At 39.0% G+C, this 17455-nt stretch overlaps 1 protein-coding gene across 4 annotated transcripts in view; it reads left to right on the plus strand.

Moving 5' to 3' along the window:
• lrp8 (low density lipoprotein receptor-related protein 8, apolipoprotein e receptor) overlaps positions 1 to 12576 on the plus strand; it is a 195489-nt gene extending 182913 nt beyond the window's left edge. Inside the window, exons 17-19 of one of the 4 annotated variants that reach the window (XM_067459880.1) lie at positions 1705 to 1779; positions 6598 to 6785; positions 8002 to 12576. In XM_067459880.1, coding sequence (XP_067315981.1) covers positions 1705 to 1779; positions 6598 to 6785; positions 8002 to 8040 — 302 coding nt within the window. In that variant the 3' untranslated portion in view covers positions 8041 to 12576. Of the gene's footprint in view, positions 1 to 1704; positions 1780 to 6597 lie in introns of all 4 variants that reach the window. The other 3 variants (XM_067459881.1, XM_067459878.1, XM_067459879.1) reach the window with 3 other exon arrangements.
• The last annotated feature ends 4879 nt before the right edge of the window (positions 12577 to 17455 follow it).

The following is a 17455-nucleotide window of genomic DNA, read 5'->3' on the forward strand; positions in this document are numbered from 1 at the left end:
GGTCCAAAAGGGTTGTACCTAGTCTCTTAATCACTCATGGGTGTGTTTTGGGTGCAACGTACAATAAACCAGAGTCTCATCTCCAATTCCCTTCAAAAGCCAGTTGCACTTGCATCATAGAGGAAATCTTTTAATTTTCAAAGTTTAGAAATATTTGTGTGCTGCTGCGCATCACTCTGTGTGTAATAAGCAGAGTGTACGCTTGTTATACATCCACCTAAAGGTGCATATTACTACGGTGCACTTTAAATAGCACAACAAACACTGCGCTATTGACTTTAGACCTGGTTTATGGTGGTCAGTGGTGCAGTCGTTTTGTATAACGCCCATGGCCAAACAGATGGGGGGGTGCTTTGACTATTTAAACAACATGGCGCTGGACATGAAAATGATAACTGCGTCGGGCTGAAACTAGCAAAAACACTTGCGTCGCACCTGCCGTCGCATTGCGCTGGTTGTATGATAGGGCCCAAAGATTTACCTGTAGATATAGAGAGAATTCTCCAAATAGGACAAAAAAATGCTTACACTTCTACGTCAACAAGAGGTCTTTTTTAAAGAAGAAATAACACTTTTATTCAGCAAGCATGCATTAATTTATAAAAAATTAAGACATTTCCACATTTCAATATTAAGCAGAATAACCATTTTCAACATTGATTACATTATATTTTTACATTTTCCTGAGCACCAAATCATTTTTTAATGAGTCTCAAAATTCAGCTTTGCCATCATATAAATATATTACTTTTTAAAATATATTAAAATAGAAATACCATTTTTATTGTGTTTTTGTTCAAATAAATGCAGCTTTGGTGAGCTTAAGAGATTTTAAAAACATTAGTTTTTTTATCTTACCAACCCCAAACTTATGAACAGCTGTGAATGTAGCTGCAAACATTAATTTAAGTGGCAAACACACCCGCTGAATGTACCTGTCATAAATTTGTGAAATACATCACATCTTGTGCAAAATGATCATCAAACCACGGGTTGTAAATGTGTGACATGTGTTAGCAGTATTCACTGCTCATAATGGAGTTTGTCAGGATCAGCTGTTACAGGTGAGTTGCTTATACTAAAAGCATTTCCACATTAATGAGCTTGTCTGTGGGTTTGGAGACACTGCCTCATCTTTTCAAAGACATAGAGCTTTGAATAATCCTTGTGTGGATTTGATTAATTGTTTAGTATGAAGGTAAATTCGATGCTCTTTTAATGGAAACACAAAAAAATCCACTTAAACAGGAGCAATACACAACACAGAAGCAGATGATTCAAATGAAGTGTTGCCATAGAAACCCAGATGTCATCGGTATCACATAAATATCATGCTCACTGTAGCTTTAAGAGGATCCCATTACTAACCATATGTTTTCTTCATTACCTTTCCCTTTATTTGCAATCATTACTGTATACACTGCATTTCTTTTGTTTTGTCCCCTTTTTTACCCCTCAGGCTGTGTTGTCTGTATCTGTATGCCAGTGATGAACCATCTAGTCCTCTTAATCTCTCGGCTCAGACTCCATTATCAGACACTAATTATGCTGTAGCTAATGGAGGGGCATGTGCTAATAGTGAGACCGAGGTGGGATTTATTTGGTGGAAACCTTAGGAGGGGAAGCAACTGCGTGAAGCAAAGTGGTATATTAATTGCCTTTCTTCATATTTCTCTTTCTTTCTGCTTTCTCTCTCTATTATAGCTGGCAGTGAAAATGACCACTTCCTCCTTGGTAGCAATATAACTGTTGCGGTTCTGGGTATTGTCATTCCAATAGGTGAGTTTTGAAGTGAACCAAGCATTTTATCCTGCATTTTGAATTAAGCCTTGTTCGCCCAGTAGATGAACAGCTTTTGCCCTTCAGCTTTATGTGCACTACTTGCTTTAGAGACACTTATGGTGGTCTTAACTAGCCATTTATAAACATTTAACTTCATTTTCTAGGTTAAATACAACTTAAGTGCTATCGGCAGCACAACAATTACTCTAGAAAATAATTTATACTCACTGGAGTTTGTTAAAACAAAGAAAAATGTGTACAGTATAGCTCTTAAAAAAGTTACTTGATGTTACAGCAGCGTGACAACACCATTTTTTTCACTTTGCAAGCACATGAATCATGAATCATCAATAAAACAAAACTTTTATCTTAATAATAAATACTTATTCTAAGACTACTTGGAATAAACTAGTAAAAGCTTTTTATGGTCACATTACAACAAAGTGGTCATTTTAGTCTGTCGATTCTTATTCTGGCATGGTAAACCATGTAGAAGAGACAAATTGTTAGCCTGGGAAAACCCAGACAACTTCCGGCAAATTTATATTCAGTTACGACTGAGAATGGTCTGCTTTTGACCAGGCTAACGTTGCTCTTGAAACTACTCTTAGCAAGTTTAGACCTTTAGATATTAATTATTTGTATGAATTTGAATAGCTTTTTATTGATTGAATTAAATGACAGTGGAATATATTTTATGAAACCTTTTTCTTTGTTACTTTTAACATTTTAAAATGTTTGATGCAGTAAAAAAAAGACAGTCACTTGGTGTCATTACAAATATTTAAATAAATAAATAATCTTTTTCAACTTTCCTAAAAAGGATCCACCTGAATATTAAACAAAAATATTTTTTTAGTAATCAAGTCCATTTTATGCAAGGAAAGTGAACTTTTCAAACATTGCTTTCATATTATTTAGATATTATCTGAAATACATTGGTGGCCAAAATTAACAGAACACCTGACAGATCGGAAAATCTTGACAATTGTTTTCCTCCAAAACATGATTTCATTTCATAATGTTGCCTTCTGCAACTAAAGCCAAAGGCTTTCGTTTGAATGTACAATAGATCTGTCTTTTGTAGAACTCATCCTAAATGTGCTCGATTGGGTTGAGCTGCTAAATGAGATGCTAAGTGTTCTAATAATTTTGTCTACTACTTTATAAAGTCTAAATTGTCCTTTTGAGTTGATGAGGACTAATTTGATTCTGGTTCTGTGTTTCTGGTTAAGTGCTGTATAAATAATTGTCACATGCGTACAATAATTTTGCACATGTGAGGCTGATAAATGCTTCACACTAGTCCTAAATGTGGTTATATTTCTGCAATACTGTGACAGTTCCATATCACAGTGCTTTACATATTCACCCCACAGACTTTTTGTAAGAGCCTTACTGTACATTATTCCATCCACAAATGTAAAGCTTAGATTGTATTTAAAATGAATGGGTTTATTTAATAACAGCAACAGCGTGTTTTAACAAAATATTGTGCATATTATGAAATTAGTGCTTTATAAATGGTTATTTTTGCTCCTACAAAGAAAAGTGTCACTCATGCATTTTGATTTTGAGATCATTTTCTCAGTTAGTTTCTATACATCGTCCTTTTGACTGTTTGAATGAACAAAACAGTATATGTGTATATAAAGTACAGTATATATCAAATCTCCGTCAAAAGGACCTGATGGGCTTCATTGATTGTCTGAGCTGTGTCTGACGAGTGGCTTAGTGGGATTGAAATGACCTTGTCTGTGCTCTCATATTCAACTGAAAGACGCTAAGTGAAATACCTTTCCTCTAAAAACCATTTTACTAGATCGTTGTAATTACGGTCCCTCTATGTCCACCCCTCTTATCTTAAAATTGTAACGTCTTTCTAAATGCTTTCTTGTAGTTTGAAAAAGAAAATCAATGTAATTCATAGACAGAATGCAATCTAAGTGTTTATAGCCAGACAATAGAACCTTAGTGATGGAGGAAAACACATCATGAGGAGGTCTCTGCGGCCGCCCAGACAAAAGAACAATTAGGGAGAACTTCCAGGGGACCAGAGCAACCACGGCTGATCTTTTAAATTAGGGAAGGGTTAGCCAGCAGTAAAGCCACACATGGTTATCAATTCACCCTGAATAGCAATGCGCTCCCCCCAACTATTCGCATGTAAGCGTGTGTGCGCATACACACAGTCCAATTCGATTTCTCCTGGTCCCCTTAGACCTCTGCTTTCTTAATGAGCAGCATGTGAGAAACCCCTTCACATATTCCACTAAGCCACTGTGTGTGTGTGTGTGTGTGTGTGTGTGTGTGTGTGTGTGTGTGTGTGTGTGTGTGTGTGTGTGTGTGTGTGTGTGTGTGTGTGTGTGTGTGTGTGTGTGTGTGTGTGTGTGTGTGTGTGTGTGTGTGTGTGTGTGTGTGTGTGTGTGTGTGTGTGTGTGTGTGTGTGTGTGTGTGTGTGTGTGTGTGTGAGTGAGTGAGTGAGTGAGTGAGTGAGTGAGTGAGTGAGTGAGTGAGTGAGTGAGTGAGTGAGTGAGTGAGTGAGTGAGTGAGTGAGTGAGTGAGTGAGTGAGTGAGTGAGTGAGTGAGTGAGTGAGTGAGTGAGTGAGTGAGTGAGTGAGTGAGTGAGTGAGTGAGTGAGTGAGTGAGTGAGTGAGTGAGTGAGTGAGTGAGTGAGTGAGTGAGTGAGTGAGTGAGTGAGTGAGTGAGTGGGAAAGGTAAATCTTTGGCAGCCTTAGTTCAAATATACATATCTCCTATTTTTAAAGTAGCTTTTTAAGTACTTATTTTAGTAGTGATGTGATCAGGCTTCTTAAATTATGCATACTATAACTAATCCTGGCTCAATCTAAGCCTTTTCTCTTAAACTGGAACAATAATGCTGGAAACTATATGTTTTTTAAAGGAACCTGTGATAGAACATTCAAAATAATATAATTTACTTGAAATAGAAAGCTTTTTTAACAGTATAAATGTCTTATGTCACCTTATTGATACCACACATTGTTTGCAATTTTTTTAATCGTACAGTATGTGAAACCGTATGCATTCTTAAAGGGGGGGTGAAACACTCAGTTTCAGTCAATCTCATGTCAATCTTGAGTACCTATAGAGTAGTGTTGCATCCTTCATATCTCCTAAAAGTCTTTAGTTTTATTATATTTATAAAAGAAATATGGGCTGTACCGAGTCTTTCCGGAAAAAAATGAGCGCCTGGAGGCGTATCGTGTGGGCGGAGCTAAAGAGTGACGAGCGCGCAAAGCGATGACGTCCTCAAGTGTGGAGGAACCCCATAGCTATCGAGCTCAGCTAATAGAGATAATGATCCAGGCTGAAATAAATTGAACAGAATAAACAGCAGAAGCAGGACGTCCATCTCTGTGGTATGTAATGTATTTAGTGGCCTGTCAACATTTGTGTGTGTTTACTCGCAGTTTATGAGGACATGATGCAGTTTATGGACTATTGTATGCGACTAAACCTTAGCAGTAGCAAGCAAAATGGTTTTGCACGTCAGACTAGTGTAATGTTATACAAACAATGGAGTCCGTTAGCGCATTTGAATGACGAAGCACGCGGTTGTGTCGTTTACTGATGTTTACTCACGCGACAACAGCATAGACATTTGAAGCAGTTTTACTCACCGGCTGCTTCCAAAGCAGGACCGAACCTTTATCGCTGGGACCGCCCCGTCAAAAACACACTTCTTTGGTACGATTTGGTGAAGTCCTGACAGCAGTGACTTGCTGTGCTGAAGCGTTGAAGTCGCTTGATGTCACAGATAGGAATAAAGCGGAGCGCGGCGGGAGGGTATGGGCGTGCATTTCCTCTCTCGCTCTAGTCACGCGTTCCGTACGGGCTCTTCCGCGCACCCTACCCGGAGAAGAGCCCGTACGGCCCATACAAGGACCTTCCGCTCAAGTAACGTCAAGCCGAGCCATACTCGAAAAAAACTCTCCGAAACTTGTGAGAAACCGGAAGAAGTATGTTTGACACAGAAATACTTCATCAAATGTCCAACATTAGTTTTTGAAACTTTGTCTATGTTTAGGATGGGAATCCAAGTCTTTAACCGTGTAAAAAGCTCAGTATGCCTGAAACAGCATTTCACCCCCCCCCCCCCCCCCCCCCTTTAATTATTGCCACATAACCTCATTGCATTGGGTTTATTCAGTTATTATAGAAAATAAAATAACAACTCAATTTAATTGATTTAGTTTATAGTAATACAAAATTTTTACAAAAAGTTACAAAAACAGCAAACCCCATCGAAAACGAACAAATTCAGCTTGACTTTTTGAGATGAAGCACACCAACTCTTTCTTCACTGTCTATTTATTTAAAAAAAATAAAAATAGAGTTTAATAAGAGTATAAGAGTTTCGGTGTATTTTAATAAATCCATTTGAACCTGGTCTGCCATGATGCACCTTAAAGGGATAGTTCACCCAAAAATGAAATTTTGACGTTGATCTGCTTTACACCCAGGGCATTTAAGATTTTGAACTCCAACTGTTTCTCATATAATGCATGTCAATGGCTCTAATTAGACCCCATTGACATGCACTATAAGAGCAACAGTTGGAGTTAAAAATCTTAATTTGTGTACTACTGAAGAAACAAACACACCTACATCTTGGATGCCCTGGGGGTAAGCAGATGAACATCAAAATTTCATTTTGGGGTGAACTATCCCTTTAAGGTTCGAGTGTGTGAGCTTGTGTATATATGTGTGTGTCATTATGCGCTGCTCTGTGTCCCTTGGCTGTGTTAACGCCCCCGCCATATGTGTTGGCTGTGTGTTAAACGCATGCAGTTCCTATCCTTGCCACAGTGGTCATCGGCCTGATGTGTACCGGAGGCTACCTGGTGTGGCGCAACTGGAGGAGGCGGAACACCAAGAGCATGAACTTCGATAACCCCGTTTACCGCAAGACTACGGAGGACGATGACGACGAAATCCACATCGGCCGCAGCGAACAGATCGGCCACGTCTACCCACCAGTGAGTGGCAGTGCCAGACAGCCATACCTAGCACTGCCACTGGGGGGCGGTATCCCAGACCCGGCAGCTCATTGGTACTCAGGGGCACCTATGCTGTCCAGTGCAAAGTGAAGAAAGGGAGGAAGGCAATAGTGATAAAAACGACAAGACAGAAATCCCTAAGAGAGGGCATTATGCTGACTCGTTCCTCAATCATATTTATACTCATAATTCACCACACATTTTCATTCAAGTATATGTTTAATTAATTAGTGTAGGCTGCGTTCTAAATCACATGCTCTCCACGAAGGCATTCTACTACACTTTTTTTTAAATAAGTAATGACTTCATGACCATTAAAAATACCTTTTGTATAATATGAATGTGTGTATTATGAATTTAATCTGGACATACTACATTCACCATGTTGTCATTAGTACGTGACCTACCAGCGTCAGTTGCTTTGCTTCACTGCCATTCACAAATCCTCTCGCATGGCCTTTTGATGCACAGCATCTCTAAGGAAGTATAAGGTCATCTAGGAACTTTTCGCTACCGTTTTATGAATACTGCAATTTCGGGCATACTACTTTTTCATATACTGTTTTTTGCCTGCTGTATAGTAGGGAAGTATGCGATTTCGGATGCAGCCATAGTCTTGGGTTTTTTCGTGTTGTGTTTGTGTGTGTAAAGCTTTAAATGCTTTCCATGTTCGAAAAGCTTTGAAATTGTGCTCTCCCATTATCCCATATATATTTTTTTTTATTAATTCAGTATATCTGTTTTTGGGATGAGCAATGAGCACCTTAAATGACTGGACAATCGTTTTAATATTTTATTATTTATTTGTTTAGGTGGATTGCTGTATATTTATTTGGGTGATGAACTGATTTATTCATATATTCACGTAATTGTCAGCCTGGGCTGAAGTAGTAAACAGTTAGTCAGATGGAGGGATTATAATGTGTTTTGAGCTTCCTGTGCTACAGTCGGCATGTCAAGCACAAGCAGAGATAAAGACATCAGTCGTGCGGCGGCATTGAGGCGGGTCGCCCCAGTGGCATAACAGGATTCTCTCCAGCGCCCCACACGTCACACTCTTCACAGTGTGTGTGTGGGGGGATCTACATATCAGATGTTTCTCCTGCTCCATGGGCCTTCTCATTGTTTTCTATGTATTTATTTCTCTCCCTCTTTCCCTCAAAACGTGTAACTGTTTTTTATCTGCTCTCTGCAGCGCGTGGCGCTCAGTCCTGACGATGACGGATTCCCCTGAGGGCGATTCTCGCTCTTGCTCTCCCCTTCTTCATCCCCGAATCCATGCGCCCTTTAGTCCTCCATCTCTCCTTCCATCGAGGAGACCGCACGAGACAACGCAGCGAGGCGCAAAGAGCCAAAAGGACACAAGAGCACTTGCTCTCCACAGCCGAGAGCTACAAACTGGGTTTGTCTTCTCATAGTGTCTTTTTCAGCCCATAAACCCTCAGTCGGGCAATAATCACTAGTTCTACAATTAAACTACTACCATCATTCCTGCTCTTTGTCCGTAGTAGTAGGCAATGCTGTTTAATGATGACTAACCTCATAGCTCATCATGTCAGTAGTCGCTAACACACTGTGGCTCTCCTGCTGCGCTCGTGCTGTAGATTTATTTTATTTAGAAATAGTTGTATTACTGGTTAAACTAAACTGTGGCCATCACAGGGCAAAACCCATTGGAGAGAACTGTGGACAATACAACTTGTCAGCATGGGGGATGTATAGAAGTCAAATATGAAATAGGATGGAGATGGGATGAGGAAAATTCCTATTTGCAGACATTTTAAACAAAAAATCCGCTATGCAGCTGTTATGCATTCACGTAATCTTGCAAACAAGTAAAATGTCCTGTCCTCCTAATACTTCCAATGCCATGACTGCTGTTCGTTCACGTCTTCCATGGTCACTCGAAATTCAGATTGGACCCTTCCGAAAGATCCGCAACCACTATCTGGAGATGAACTTTGAGAGGCAATATACATTTCCATACTTATTTCACCAGCACTGGGTCTTCCTTGTTTTTTTTTTTTTTTTTTTAAGTTTTTAAGACCAACTAAAATCTTCCTGCCCAGGCACATTTATATCCCCCAAAAATTCAGCTCAGGACATCAGTTTTTCTAAAAGATTACCATCTATTTCTACAATCTGTGTGGTTTATCACAAACACATTAATAGATACGGTAGGCAGGGTTTGATAATGGCTAAAATGCTGTTTGTTCATATCTACAGTCTAGATCTCTCCCTCTCAGACATGCAAAAACACGCACGCACACTCTTTCTCCCGAACACAACGTGTCTTTTCCGCCCCTACATTCGTCACGCCTCGGGTAAAACTCTTTAGCATTTAGCATGCTGACAACAAGACACCGCCTGCCATATTGGGTGGCTTAATGCTGTGATAGATTAGAGTCGTAGATCAAAGCTTTGCTCCTCCGAACAGTCATCTGTTCAGCGCATGGCACAGGAAATGAGGAGTGCCTGAATATAGGCTTCCTGTACAAACGCTCTCCATGTGATGAATGAGCGTTTGGTTATTTCTGTATCACTGTCAGAGGGACACTGACTGATTGGACAGATATTTAGAAAGAACAGGTTTTGATCCACCTGAATATGGCTGGTGATATAAACTTCAAACCAGCCACAGTGTTTTCAGCTGGTTCTAGGTAGGCTAGTCAATTTTAAATGTTAAATGTAAAGGGGATTGAAGGATTTAGAGCATTAGTTATTCACCTTTTTCACTCCAAGGCCCTCTAATATAGACTGCAGAAAATGTCAGTTTAATGTTGTTATTTTTTTTAGCATTTTAATTAAGAACTTTAATAAATTTAAATTTGAGCCATTTTAAGGCTTAAATTAGGGCCCCACTGGAAGTTTGCACACTTGTGGGCCCCCTGACCCCTGGTTAAGAACCACAGTTTTAGAGAAACCATCAAGGCCAGCTAAAAACCTTAGGCTGGATTATGGCTTGGCATATGACAGTGTGTCTGTATGACGTTACATCACATCATTTTAAAGAATTAGTCATGTGAGTTGCCCTTAATTGGAGTCCCGTTGGGTACGTTGGGTATTTTTGCTGTGGGTGGTCTTGCATCTGGAGTGGTTCTTTGTTCCTGCCACCTTTGCTCCTCTCTGCTGTGATGAGGCATCTTATGTGCAGCACTTGTAAAACATCCCTCCGCATTTCAAAGAATCCTCCATTAAGTCACTGTTGTTTTTCCATTAGGAATAGAGAGAGTGTGGGAGTTTCGTTGCTCAGGCTTTTGTCTGTGAGGATTAAAGAACTGCAGTTTCTTGTTCGTTCTCTGAATGCAGCGGACTGTCAGATTGGCTTGAGATGTCTTTATTAAAGACGCGATTTGGAGATAACAGGCCTGATATCAATATTATAGTTCATTTGATGAATCTTCATTCATCAGTTATCATATCAAACAGAAGGGTTTTGATACAGTATGTTATGACTAATAAATAGATTTTATAGATTTAAGTGATAACATTTTTGATTACTTTGAAATACATCAGTTCTGAAAATGTGGAACTTTAGTTTTTGATTCTAAAATCTCAGACTAGCAATACAGGGTAAACAAACTGCTTCATGTGCTTTTTCAGACTGTCTTGTCATAAATTATTGTTTGATCATTATCAGTTTGGTCTCTTCGGATGCACCGTGCTAAAAAACGAAAAGCTTAAACCAGCCTAATCTAGTTTGCTGGTCTTATTAGCTCTGGATGGCTTGCTGGTTTTAGAGGCACTTACCACATGGTTTAGACTGGAAGACAAGCTTGTCGATCAGATGAACTAACTGGACACCAGGCTAGGGGTATGAGGAATGACAGCATTAACTGGTTTTAGATGGATTTTGGACCTTTATCAGTTAAGACTGGAAGACAAGCTTAATGTCGACAAACTGGACATCAGGATGGGAGACCAATATAGACCAGGAAAAACAGCCTAAATTGGTTTTATATGGGTTGTGAGCACATTTCAGCTGGTAAGGTTAAGAGACCAACTGAAACCAGTAAAAAAAAAAAAAAAAAAAGGGGTTTAAAGGGTTTTTGGCACTTATCAGTTGATCAGACTGGGAGACCAGCTTGCTGACCAGCTAAACCAACTGAAAACCAGCATGGCCAGACTGGAAGAACAGTTAAGACTAGCAAATAAGCTAAGACCGCTTTAAATCGTTTTTTTTTTTTTCTGATGGGGCATCATGCTTGTTTCTTTTTCCCGACCCCAACGCCATCGTTGTATCAGGTGCTGCTCTAGAGATAGCTCAAAAAAAAAGAAGTTTATTTTGTTTGTTTTTTTAATGAGAAACTTTGTTACATTCGAGCTCTCTAGCTTTCAAGGTTTCTACAAAGTGATCTCTTAGCGTTTTATAATTTCGAATGTGTGGGACACATTTTCGAAACATACATGCACGGCGTGGTCACAGAAGGTTCTAGAACAGGCTTTTAGACCCTTTGGATTTTCTGCCTCTTTGTAGATAACAAGCAGTACTTTGTGAACGTTGTCCATCTTTCTTACTCTATGCATACGTAACGGCGAGTCCTGCCTTCCTATAGCACTGCAGGGGCTCGCCACGCTGCTCCTTCACCCCACTCCACTGTGACTAACATTCGTGATGTCTGTAACTCCTCTTCATCGCCGTCTACCTGTCATTCCCATCAGCCCAACAAGTAGGACATTGCTTTCGAAAGGGCTACCATTCTTTTCCAATGGACAATACACTGGGAACCTCTCCTGGAACAGTGCTCTTTAGTTTGGTGGACTTGTAGAGCTGAACCGCCGACTCTAAATGGACGAATCGGGTCCTGCACACACCCATGGTAACATTCCTGTCTGTTCTCTTTGTAACCTGTAAAAAAAATTACCTCCATTTTGGTTTCCCCCTATGAGATCATGTTGACATGATGTATATTACTTGAAGAACTGTTCCTTTTTTTTTTTTTTGCAAGGTTTGTAGGTGTTACATTTCAGGAGAGGGGGAAGGAGGGCCTGTTATTACTGTCATTTGAGGAAACGTGTGTCCCGGTCATTCCATAGCTGTTTGGAGACATTTTGTACGCTGTTTGTTGCACAAACTTTTTCAAGAAGCCTTCTGCACTGTGTAAATGGTTACATAGGATGGGGGAAGGGTGACCGTTGCAGTCCAATGAGTCTGAATCATGATTTGTAAATATGTTTTCATACAGCGAAACTTTTGATAAGGTTTTAAACATTTCTTGTAAAAAGATGTGTATATTAGTCTCCTGGACGAAGAAGAGTGTAGACCATACATGGATTTATTTGTACACAAGAGCACTGGATTTCTTTACTACTTGATTGTAACTAAAACTTAATAATCTGCCAAAGTGTTTTCATTTTTTTTTTTTTCTTCGTTTTTTCTTCTTGGTCTGATTTTTATTTTTGCTTTTTAACCGTAAACATTGCAGAAATAGTGTTTAATTTGTGTTTGTACATTTATTTAATAGATAAATTAAATTGTAATTCTATTTAATAGGTTACACTGAGTGGTGAAAGAGAAGGTTAGTTTAATTTATTGGTGCCTTGTTTTTGTTCATGTATATTTTCCAATAATGTCTTGTTTTGTTTGCTTTTCTCGTGTTTGTGTCAGTGGGTTGGAGGCGGTGGGAGTAGAGCGGGGGTTTTAACGTTAGCAAAACTATACTTACATGGAATATCTGTACTGTATGCCAAAATGGTCTCACTCACGTTTCTATGAAATTCAAGTTGTTGATAAATATCTATATATTGATATATTAAATTGTTAAAAATCTTTTGTCGCTCTTTGTCTCCTTGCCATTCTTCAGCATTTTTAATTTGCTACATTAAAACAGCTCTCAGTTGTTTGTGGTATTGATCAAATGGTTTAGAGTTTTGTTCCCTGCTTAAATTCCCCCTTTCCTCATGATTCTTGTCAGTATGTCGACATGCCTGGCTCCCCAGAGGAGGTGGTGGCTCTGTGCCTGGTAATGGAAAGAGGAACTCCCCCCGCCAGGTGTCACACTGTGATTTTGCTAATGTCTGCGGTGAGTATTAGCCTCCAGGGAGACTTCAATAAAATGGGGAAACTGCCTGAACTCCCAGTGGCTGCCCCTGACAGTGGGCACATTTAATAGATGGAATTTTTGCACAGTTGTCATGATGTTAAACAAATAGTCATCCAAAAAATATTTTAAAGAATGCTACACAAAATAGTTTAAAGGGTTAGTTAACCCAAAAATGAAAATTCTGTCAATAATTACTCGTTCGACATCCGTAAGACCTCCGTTCATCTTCGGAACACAGTTTAAGATATTTTATATTTAGTCCGAGAACGTATCTAAGTATATGCACACTATACTCTCCATGTCCAGAAAGGGAATAAAAACATCATCAAAGTAGTCCATATGTGACATCAGTTAGTTAGTTAGAATCTCTTGAAGCATCGAAAATACATTTTGGTTCAAAAATAACAAAAACTGTCTTTATTCAGCATTGTCTTCTTTTCCGCATTTGTTTTCAAACCGCAAACAAAGATTTGAACGGTTATGAATCAGCGTATTGATTCATGATTCGGATTGCCTGTCAAACTGCTGAAATCACGTGACATTGACGATCCGAATCATGAATCAATACGCTGATTCATAACCGTTCAAATCTTTGTTTGCGGATAAAAATAAAAATAGACATACTGTGAGCTCTGATGCACATTATTTTTTAAATAATTTTTAAGAGTAGAATTCCTGAAGAAAACTACCGTAGCCTACCCAGAAGTGTGTGTGCGTGCTTGCGCTTTGATCTCCAAAATGTATTCAGACAACTTCAACATTTTCTCACATTTATCACAGTTTATTCACTATAGTTTACAAAATTAAATTGAGTTAAATGGTGTCAGAACAAATTCATCTTGATAATGTCAGATTATTCTGATAGAAAGGTATGTAATGGATTACAATCAACCAATTTAAGTACACAATTCAAATAATACCTATTTACGTCAGCCAATGACCAAGCAGTGCTTCATTTTGTTTAGTCTGTGGCGTAAAAGGTCACATTAGCAAAAGAATGTGGGTTATGTTGATGGAAGTTAGCCTATTTTAACTAAGTAATATCAATTGCGCCGCTGCACCCATGGTACGGCAGCAAATTACGCAGGAATGAGAGTATAGTTATTGAAACTCTTTGGTCCTTTTTGAGCGAGATACTAACGGTCTAATCACATTCAATGATCTATGATAAGCTATGCTAAGCGCTACCGTCAGACTCAGAGATCGGCTGAATTGATTTGAAAAGGGTAAAACTCAATTGTTTAAACTCTAGGGGAGTTGGAAAATTATCCTATTTTCAAAAAAGTGCAGTGTTCCTTTAAGCAAAACATACTCAGGTCAAAGGTCCCAAAATTGTATAAATTTACTGGTTGTCCACTGTATGAAGAATTTTTGTGTATAATCACAGTAAATAAAGTTCAATCATATCATTCACAATGCTTCATTGCAGTTCTTTCCCTAGTAAAGCAGTTAAATACCTTATAATATCTTGTGCCTTTTGTCTTTTTTTTTTTGGTCCAGTTTTCAAATAAGAGTTTATAATGTATAATCACCTCATAGCTGTTGGTTTGGCTCATGGCTTTAAATTTTAAAATCCCTATGGGAAAAATGAATGGCAAAAATACTTTCGGAAAGCAAGGCTGCTGAAAAAGTGGACAGGTACCTGTGTAAGACCTGATGATATTGAGGAATGCGGCTGTTTTAAGCAGTTGCAGTTATTAGCGGCAGCTAACAATGGTTTGCGCAATGAAAATAATCTCATCTATCCAAGCAATTATTCATATAGGGGCCCAACAGTTGTGTGAGCACCCTGGTTCATCTCTATTTAACTAAACGTATTTATCATTCTCTTTGTTTGTTCGGTTACTTTGCCCATTGTAGCGGGCTCCAAAAACAGTCCTCAAAGAGAATTGAATCTTGTTGTGAAATATGCATTTCTTTAATCCCGAATCGCTGCTGTCCCTCAAGAAATGAAAAGGATATTTTCACAAGTACAGTTATTTCTCTTTTTTCACAGCTTTATTTTAGCACGGCGGATGACATTTAGCACTCCCTCCTACTGTGCAAACATCCAATTATTATGCAGCCGGTCCAACTGAGGCAAAGGGAGCCGAGTCTGTCTGGGTGAAAGAGGGGACAGAGTATTCGCTAAAAGCTATTAAGCCTTAATTACTGCTAAAAATTAATTCTTGTACCAGGGAGTGCATTGTTCAGAAATAAACAAGGATCTGGAGAAAGGGCATGGAAAGCATGGAGGTAATACTGATTAGGATGGGGAAATGAGTAGTTGATTTTGGGATTAAACCCAATATGCTGCTGTTCCTGGTTCCCTCCTTCCTGCTCTTTTGTTAAAGGGATAGTGCACCCAAAAAAAATGAACTTACCTCTGTCATTCCGAACCTGCATGATTTACTTCAGCGAACACAAAAGGAATAAAAATGTTATATGAATGCATGGGGCTTTCAAGATTTAAACCTGACTTAATTTGGACAGACATTTAAAGTTGGCATATAATGAAAATGTATCGGTTTATTTTAAAAATGCATGTTAAAGATTTAAGAGCAAGATCACCAGCAGCAATATCAACCTGTAAACCAAGACTGGTTTCTCACTGAAGCTAAGCAAGACTGAGCCTGGTCAGTACCTGGATGGGGGACCGGGAAAACCAGGCTGCTTTTGGAAGAGGTTTTAGTGAGGCCAGTAGGGGGTGCTCACCCTGTGGTCTGTTTGGGTCCTAACACCCCAGTATAGTGATGGGGATCTTGGCCAAACATGCCTGTTGTCCTCTGTCCATCATCATGGCCTCCTTATAATTCCCATATTAATTGGCTTCATCACTCTGTCTCCTCTTCACCAATAAGCTAGTGTGTGTGGTGGGCGTTCTGGCACAATATTGCTGTCACATCATCCAGATGGATGCTGCACACGTGGTGGTGGTGGTTATGGAGATCTCTCCCCTCTCCCGATCTTCAAATTTGTTCCTCGTGGGAATTGCATTCAAAACCCATACTTTCATGTTGTTGTTTTTATTTTTAGTATTATTATTTGATGAAAAGTTAAAGCTAATGTTCCCATCCTTTATGCCTGTATAGTAAAATATTCATATTTTCAGTTCAAAAAAAGGGTAGCCTAATGATAAAAGAATTTTCATCTACTCCTTTATTTGATTTTGCCTTTTCAGCTCATCATTATGCAGGTGTAATAAATAAATCAGTATACTTTAGCTGTAGGCTACTTCTCTAATTTAAAGAGCATAACTTTTCTCATCTCATCGTCTATTGTCTCGAAATGCTTCCGCTGTCGATGCTTCGCGTCTCATCTTTTAGAAGTGTGGCGGCTCTTCTGTTTTCTTGTTCCAGTGCGAAGGAACCAGCAGCTGAGGGATCTCCAACAATGTTCCCCAGAGAGTCTCAACCAGACACGTCTGAGCAAAGCTGCAATGTTTTTTGTGAAGCCAAACGGTAAACTGTGTTTAGTATTCCAGGAACATTATCGGTCTAGTCATGCACTTATGCGCGCTTATGCTCAGCCTCTGTTCTGCTCGATTGATGGAGGCCGAGGCCTTCTTCAACCGCACAACTTGACATCATTGGTTTCCTCATGTGGCTCGCTCGAGACGACAAAAAAAAAACAGGTGAATGGGAAAAAAAAGGGGGGGGGGGGATAAATGAAAACAATTTAATCTAGAATGCAAGTCTACTCTAAAATAAAATAAAAAATTAAATACATTTTTTAAAAACGTTTTTGGAGGACATCTGAATGTCTTAATCGTTTGTTATTCCCCTTTGGAACAATATGAGGCGAGTAAAATATTATTACCTATTTATTTTTCATATCTTATGATGGTAATGGTTGCATGGTCTTTTATTTTGTTTCCAGTTATAAGAGCAACACTGACACCTGCTGTACAGTCGTGTGAGAATACAGTCAAACAAAAGGCCCACCTTACATGACTGTATTCTCATATGAGGTGTCAGCCTGACCAAATCAAACGTTTACAGTTTTTTTTTTTTTTTTTTTGATTCCTTACGTACTAAAATTAAAAGTAGTACGTTATTAGCAAAACCTTACACTCAAGAAGCAAAACATCAGCCCATATTTTCACAACTATAAGCACATTGTCAACCTCGTAAAACTCTACACAGTGATTTGCAAAACACTAAACACTTAAAATACATTACGCACAAAAATCTATCATGAAGTCACTTCCTTGCAATACCAGCACCATCCAACCAGTTGGTTCAACACAGTCATCAGGTGCGCAAACACAGGTTTGCTTAATTGTAGACACACCAATCAGGTGTATAAGCACTATAAAAAGCAGCAGGTGAGTTCATCAGTCTTCAAGCACAATGGAAAGAGTCAGAGAAAGAGTAAGACGAGGTGGAACTGTGAGCAGATGGAGGTCAAGCCGTTTCTTTCTAAGGTGTCTTGATAATGACAAAATTGCCTGCGCTGTGGATAAAAATCTCTGGCCAGATCCAGCTAGGCGAAGAGACGAGGTCTTTTTTTTTTGTACAGTAAACTTGCAGTACAATACATAGTGACATTTTGTTACAGTATTATGAATGTCCATGTCAACATTTTGGGTGTGTTGAGAAATAAATGAGTTTCTTCAGTCTGCAA

This window comes from Pseudorasbora parva, chromosome 12 (assembly GCF_024679245.1).
Source record: "Pseudorasbora parva isolate DD20220531a chromosome 12, ASM2467924v1, whole genome shotgun sequence".
Classification (NCBI taxonomy): Eukaryota; Metazoa; Chordata; class Actinopteri; order Cypriniformes; family Gobionidae; genus Pseudorasbora; species Pseudorasbora parva.